Source organism: Lycium ferocissimum, chromosome 8 (genome assembly GCF_029784015.1).
Source record: "Lycium ferocissimum isolate CSIRO_LF1 chromosome 8, AGI_CSIRO_Lferr_CH_V1, whole genome shotgun sequence".
NCBI classification, from domain to species: domain Eukaryota; kingdom Viridiplantae; phylum Streptophyta; class Magnoliopsida; order Solanales; family Solanaceae; genus Lycium; species Lycium ferocissimum.
In genome coordinates, this window is record NC_081349.1 from 21,014,083 (window position 1) to 21,022,098 (window position 8,016).

General features: G+C 30.6%; 1 protein-coding gene across 1 annotated transcript; it reads right to left on the reverse strand.

Moving 5' to 3' along the window:
- Positions 1 to 2,540: 2,540 nt before the first annotated feature.
- Positions 2,541 to 3,943, reverse strand: LOC132067518 (zinc-finger homeodomain protein 10-like). The gene has a single exon (XM_059460782.1). The coding sequence runs from the start codon at positions 3,575 to 3,577 to the stop codon at positions 2,669 to 2,671; it is 909 nt and encodes a 302-aa protein (XP_059316765.1). The 5' UTR covers positions 3,578 to 3,943; the 3' UTR covers positions 2,541 to 2,668.
- Between the last annotated feature and the right edge of the window lie 4,073 nt (positions 3,944 to 8,016).

The window sequence follows — 8,016 nt, forward strand, 5'->3', positions numbered from 1 at the left end:
GCGTGGTATATAAATATCACGAGAGGGTGTTATAGAGGGCCTTAATCATTATCTAGTCCAATGATATCATCACGATATATAAATATATTGCGGTAATATCATAGAGGAAGAGATTTGGGCAAGGAGGCACGTCGGGTAATTAATTTGGACTGGCTGGATAAAAGCGAAAATAGTTTGGGAGGCAGCATGAGCGGGTAATTTGTTTGGGTGGGCCATCGCGGGCAATTAGTGATGTTTTCCCAAAGAAAAACTGCTCCTAAGATGCTAATGGGGCCCTAAGTCTGTCGGCAGATTAAAGTTATTCAGACAATGATTAGGAAAAAAGGGTGATACTACGATAAAGTTTTTATTCATACTCGAAGTTTAAGTAACTTATTATAGTTAAGTAATGTAATATATATAAAAAATATATATGCATTATTAAAAATAATTCAGTGATAAGATTTTGTTGTTAGACACATATTATGCTTAGATTAATTCAATGTAAACACTAAATTAGTGTCTACTTTACTCAAAGATATGACTTAATAATCAGTGAAGTAGTTAAAAATTATAAGGTCTCAGTTCATATCTTAACGGAACTACTACAGTAGATGATTTTTTTTTTCATTTATCTAAATTTTGATAGATATAATTATTAGATATACTAACGGGAGATAACAAACGCCCCATGAAAATAAAGTGGTTAAAAATTATGAGATTTCAATTTTAAATTTTTCACAGAAATAAAAATGCTAGATGATTTCTTCCGTTTATGGTAGTTAAAATTATTCAATACCTATATTGATAGGCGATAATAAATGCTTTATGAAATTAATTAAGATGCGGACAAGCTAATTGGATACAAGGCTTGTAAAAAATATAGTATTAGGGTTTGAGACCTTTAGGCTATGAGAAAAGCTGCTATGATTGAAATTCTTGCTACCCAACAACCAGCCCATTTTATTTTGCCGTTAGCACTCATTAGGACAAGTGTACATAACCTCTTCAAAGCAGAGATTAATTAATGGCTATAAATACAATTAAAATAAGACAAATGTGCAGACAACATTTGCTTCTAACAATTTGTTTTCAAAACGAATACTACTTCTCCTACCGAAAAAGATCCATTTTCAGACGACAAATTATGGGCTATATGAAACAACTCTAAAGTCATCACATGTGTCACTATCCAAAGTTTCTAAAGGTATCCTCATAATTTCAAGAATCACCATTACTGTTATTTAAATTTAACAGCAAAATAGCAAATAAAATTACCTAATAAAGCAAAACAGCAAAAAAAAAGTGGAGAAAATTACGATTTTAGTACCTTAAATATCGATAAATTCTTATTTTATTTCTTATAATATTTGATTAAATATATTTAAAGTTAAATTTTATATTAAAAGCGGTACTTTTATCAGTCTTCTTATGAATTTAACAAATTTACTGAACTACTAACTACTCATTAAATTTCTGAGATTTTTATATTAAATATGTACTGCTATTCCATCTTAGGATAGTACATTCCTAAAATAAACTAAATGTTACAAATATTTCATGTATAAAAGGACAAAGAGAAATACATTAAATTAAATGGAAGTTAATTATACTTTATCATATCCAGTGTTTTCAGAAGCGTTTTCGGGGCGAGTCCAAGAGCGAGTTCGGGGGCGGATCGTATAAAAAACGCTCCGGGAAAAATAAAAAGCGTAGATCCATAGAGCGTACGCCCTAGAATTTGGGGCGTAAGTTACGAGAAGCGTAAGCCCCGGACGTAAAGGTGTACGTCTCAGGCGTCAAATTTGATTTTTATTGTTTTAAAAGTATTTTTTCTATAAATTATGATTTTTATTATTGGTGTGATGATATTTATTTTTTATGTTATCATGTTTTCATTTTGTAGTAATTTTTCCTAAAATATATAAACAAATAAAGTAGAAAATAATATTGCCATAAATAATTGTATTAGATGATTATGTCTGAAATTGATATAATAGAGATTTTACACCACTATTTTCCTTAAGCAACTTTATCCATTTTTTTCCTCTTACACTTTTTGCCCTTTTCCTTTTTTGAATATATAAAAAAAATCAGTGTAAATATTAGTTGAGAGTGGAAAGGATTAATAGATTTAGAGAATCATGATGAAGTGAATGAAGTTTCATTTTAATAATTTTTTTTAAGTTATTGATGATTTATTTGAATTTATTTATAAAATTTTAATGAAAACTTTATTTTTACTTATTTTTTTAATAATACAATTATAAAATTAAAGATACATGAGACATATGTCTCATAGATCCATGAGACTTACTTTTCGTGTCTCGAGATTTACGCTTCACCCCGTATCACTTGAAACGTCTCGTCTTGTGCTTCCGCCATATAAAACACTGATCATATCTTACTAGGACTTACATAAGAAATTATCAATAATTGAGGATTCCAAAGTGCTATCCTCCCAAAAACATAATTGATAATCATCCAGGAACAAAATGGTAACTTTCCAATGGAAAAAGGCAGCCCAATTTAATCAAAGGATGAAAAAAAATTAGAACAGATAGACATAAAACATCTTAATATATCATTAATATTCCCTGTTCTTGGTCTCATTTCCATGAACATGTTACAGCTGCTAGTGATAACAAAAAAAAAAAAAAACATAGTTTTCTATTACAAAAGCACTAAATTAGGATGAAGAAGAAGACCCATTAGTGGAAATATGAAGATGAAGTCCACAATTACTAGTACTATTATCATTGTTGTTTTGATGATTATCCTCATTGCTGCTTGTCCCATTGATATTGAACCCATTATTATTCTCCAAACTATCATTTTTGCTGTCATTGGAAACTTGTAAATCTTTTTTCCCAAAAGTGTTCTTATTATTGTGCATCCAAACTCTAAGAACACCTTTACCAACTCCAATTTCATTACAAAACTCATCCACTGCAGCTTCATCACACTTCTGCAATTTCCACCCTAATTTCTCTGAAAACAAATGCATCTTCTCTTTCTGTTCTGTAGTAAATTTAGTCCTAAATCTCTTTCTCCCACTTAGATTCTCTCCTTTTACACCTCTACTAGGTGTAACAGGTTGTTGTTGCAACGTGTCAAATGTCCCACATCGACCATTCAAGAAATGAATAGTCTCTTTAATATCACCTTTTGACCTAATTTTCGCAATTGAGTTAGGTTCAAGATCCATTTCATCAGATGGTGACGGAGATGGCGAAAACCGCCTAATTGGGGCCAAAATATGGTGGCGTAAATCAAGAAAATGTGAATTATCGAACGGTTCGCGGCGGTGGAAATTGCGGTGGCAGCCACAAGCAGCACATTTAAGTGAAATGGGATCTGATGGTGTGGAATCAGGTGAAGCCATAAATTCACCACAACCATCAACAGCATGTCCACCTATACTTGCTGCATGGTTTTTCAAACATTCTTTGTATATTACCTGTTGGTTGTGATGGTGGTGGTTGTTGAATGTTATGTTACTGAATGATAAAGGCTTAATCAAAGGTGGGGTATCAATTTCTGAATCTGGGGTTTTTGTGGGGGTAGGGGTGGGGTTGCTGCTACAGGTTAAGTCCATAGCACGAACAGGCTTTGGATCTTAACTATAATATAATCAAGATACAATTCCAACGTGAGACAAGAATGAACAGAGTCAATGGATGAAAATATTTTAACTCTTAAGGTTTAAAGATGTTCTTTTTTCTCAATAAGTTGATGATTTCTTGTAACAAAATGACTATAGATATAAAGAAGAGGAAAAAGAAAAAATATAATGGTCACTGCACAATTAATGGCTATGTTGTGATTAAAAATGGGAAATCATGAAGGTTTTTGCAAATGGGTTTTGCTTGGTTGAGTTTCCCTTCTAGTGGGGGTTGTGTTGATGGTGATTGAAGAATAGATAGAAAGTATTAAGACAAAATGAGCGAGTACCATAATGTTATTGGAGATGAAGGGTAGTATAAATATTGGGGGTAAGGGGTTTAAAAATTAATGAAAACTTAAAAAAGGTGGGAAGATAAGAATGTGATAATTACATGCAGACACCAAAGGTGCTGTGGGGAAAATTTATTACGGGGGGGTGGGGTGTGGCGTGGGTGGGTGATCAGTAGTTGATTTTTTCAGAAGTGCTAATTAATCCAAAGGTTGGACATGGTCAAAATTCAAGCTTATCAGCTTTGATGATCAACATGTGAATCTCTGTCATGGTTTTTACACGTGTCCTTTATACAAGGAAATTAGATTAGTTGACCACCACCAATGGCTGGAGGTATAATAGAATTATAGTACTTTTTAATACTTTTTTTTTAATATTATACATAAGGTACTGCACAAGGTTAGAGGAAAATGGAAGATGGGGAGGGAACCCAATAGTTTTTCATTCCAGAGAAATTGAGTGGTAGTTGGCACTGTGACATCTTCACAAATTTTGTTGAAAAATGACATTATATGGTAGTACTTGTGTTAAAAACAAATTAATATACTATTGTTATATGCTGAATTTTGTTTGGCTTCTTCACGTATTACTTTTTTACTAGCCATATATGCGTATGATCTTTAATTTTAACGTACGTTTATTCATTTTAACTTGTTGATCTTTAAGATTTGTATTTTGTAAATAACTTTTAAAAAAAATTCATAATCATGACAATGATATTTATTCATCAATGTGAAAAAGAAAATTAGTAAGAAGGTGAGAGAAAATTAATATTTTGATTCTAGATTTTTTCTTTTAAATTGTTTAATATCTTATATGTATACCGACAAGTTAATATCTATCTCAATCAATTAACTGTTCAGATCCAAATATAAGAACCATTGTTGTATATATTGAATTTTTTAAAAGCAAAAATCATAAAATATTTTTCTTAAAATTAATTAAAAAAATATTTTAATAAGGGGTAAATTAGTTATATTATAATTTTTTATATTAACAATTATAGATAAAAATAACTGTTACAAAGAAATCAAAATTAGAAAGATATATGTTATGTCGTAAATCACCAAATTTTAATTCCGAAATGAAAATATAAAGTAATACATTTTATAAATGTAAAGGAACAATAATCAGAGAATGCAAAGGAGAGTAAGATAAGTAAAGTATTGACAAAGAAGAAAAACGGGGATAAAAGTAATTGTCTAAGTTAACATATCAAGATAAAGGAATTTTCGTCTTATTTTACTCTTTATATTAATTACTTATTGTCAAATCATTTTCTAAGGTTATTGAGACTATACACCAATAAATATGGATATTATGAAAAAATATATATTTCATTTATTAATTCTTAAAGAACCTGATAAGAGGGAGTAATTTTTATCCTCGTTTTCCTTCTTTCTCAATACTTTAAACGTGAAAAGAGAACGAACAATAGCAATGCAAATTTGTACCAAAAGTTATGGATATATGCATGAGAAGAGAATAAATATTCAGCAAAAACGTGAAAAGTCAAAAGTGAACAAGTAAAAGTGTACGGAGGAAATAAATATGTATCAGAGAATTAAAATTGAAGTGCATACGTGTAATACATGAGAAGAGAATAAATATTCAGTAGTATCAAGGATGAACAAATTAAAGTGCACAGAGAAAATAAATTTGTGTAGGAGAATTAAAATTGAACTGCATATGTCTATACATGAGAAGAGAATAAATATTCAGTAAGAACACGAAAAGCCAAAAGTGAACAAGTAAAAGTGCACGGAAGAAATAAATGTGTCGGAGAATTAAAATTGAAGTGCATGCGTCTATACGTGAGAAAAGAATAAATATTAAGTAATATGACATATGTCTATTTGGCATATAAAAATAATTGGATAAAATATACAAGTGATATAGCTTATGGTACAAGCGTTCATTGCGTGTACAATTTGTGAAGCTCATGGTACAAGTTGGAGGAGCGGTGTTCGTCAATAGAAAAGAGAATAAATATTCAGTATTATGGCATATATCCACGTGAAATTTATTAATTCTTAAAGAATGTGAAAAGTCAAAAGTGAACAAATTAAAGTGCACAAAGGAAATAAATTTGTGTAGGAGAATTAAAATTGAACTGCATATGTCTATACATGAAAAGAGAATAAATATTCAGCTAGAACACGAAAAGTCAAAAGTGAACAAGTAAAAGTGCACGGAGTATTAAATTTGAAGTGCATACATCTATACATGGGAAGGGAATAAATATTAAGTACTATGATATATGTCTACGTGGGATATAAAAATAGTTGGATAAAGTGTACAAGTTATATAGCTTATGGTACAAGCATTCATTGCATGTACAATTTGTGAAGCTCATGGTACAAGCTGGAAGAGCGGTGTTCGTCCCTCCTCCATGCTTATATATAATAGAAATATATATATTTTTAGTAATGTGGCCAAGTAATATGGGACGAAGGGAGTACTTCATTTATTAATTCTTAAAGAACGTGAAAAGCCAAGTAATGTGGCCAACTAATATGGGATGGAAGGAGTACTTCATTTATTAATTCTTAAATAATATGAAAAGTCAAAAGTGCACAAGTAAAAGTACACGGGCGAAATAAACATATGTCGGAAAATTAAAATTGGAGTGCATACATGTATACATAAGAAGAGAATAAATATTCAGCAAGAACGTGAAAAGTCAAAAGTGTACAAGTAAAAATCACGGAGAAAATAAATTTGCGTAAGAGAATTAAAATTGAACTGCATATGTCTAAGTAAAAGTGCACAAAGAAAATAAATGTGTCGAATAATTAAAAAATAGTGCATACGTCTATACATGAGAAGGGAATAAATATTAAGTACTATGACATATGTCTACGCGGGACATAAAAATAGTTGGATAAAGTGTATAAGTTATATAACTTAGGATACAAACATTCATTGCGTGTACAAGTTGTGAAGCTCATGGTACAGCTATTGGAAGCTGTGTTCGTACCCCCCATGGTACTCCCTCATTTATTAATTCTTAAATAACATGAAAAGTCAAAAGTGCACAAGTAAAAATACATGGGGGAAATAAATATGTGTCGAAAAAATAAAATTGGAGTGCCTACATGCATACATGAAAAGAGAATAAATATTCAGCAAAAACGTGAAAAGTCAAAAGTAAACAAGTAAAAGTGCACGGAGAAAATAAATTTGTGTACGTGAATTAAAATTAAACTGCATACGTCTAAGTAAAAGTGCACGAAGAAAATAAATGTGTTGGAGAATTAAAATTTAAGTGCATACGTCTATACATGAGAAGGGAATAAATATTAAGTACTATGACATATGTATACGGGGGATATAAAAATAGTTGGATAAAGTGTACAAGTTATATAGCTTAGGATACAAGCATTCATTGCGTGTACAAATTGTGAAACTCATGGTACAGCTATTGAAAGCTGTGTTCGTACCCCATGGCACTTATATATATTGTAAATATTTTAATTTCCTTCATAAAAGCCGTAGCTCCAATGTTGCTATGTTCAAAATCTAATATGTATATACTCCTATCATATGGTATATATAATCTTTTGCTGAACTTTGTTCAACTGACTACCTTTGCAGGTTGTAGCTCGCCACAGGTGTCTGGAGTACGTTGGTCAAATTACATTGATGTTTTAATTAAGTTCTAACCTGATAAGTGCTCTTAAATTGTGTGTTTACATCAAAGCAGTTTAATTTATTATGATTAGATGATATAACAAAGTGAATATATGACTTAATCAATCACGATTAACTGCAAAAAATCTAGATACAAATATATTTATATATTATTAGTTTGATGTAACATTCGATACGAATAAGTTTCAAGTTTCTACCACCCGTACGATGCATTAGAAATTTGTTGCTCCTTCCATTCCAAGTAAGTGTCGCTTTGCATAAACAAACAAAAAAAAGTTGTCCCAAAATAACAGTCGCTTTAGAAATTCAAGACAAAAGCTAGTAATTTCCGACTATACTCTTATTATCGAACTACTTCTTCTTAATAGTGCTTAATTCTCAAGAAACATCTATTAAATACGGATAATTTAGTATACGATTCATTG

Excerpts from the sequence above, each read along its gene's own strand:
- LOC132067518 (XM_059460782.1), bottom strand. The coding sequence starts at position 3,577 with ATGGACTTAACCTGTAGCAGCAACCCCACCCCTACCCCCACAAAAACC.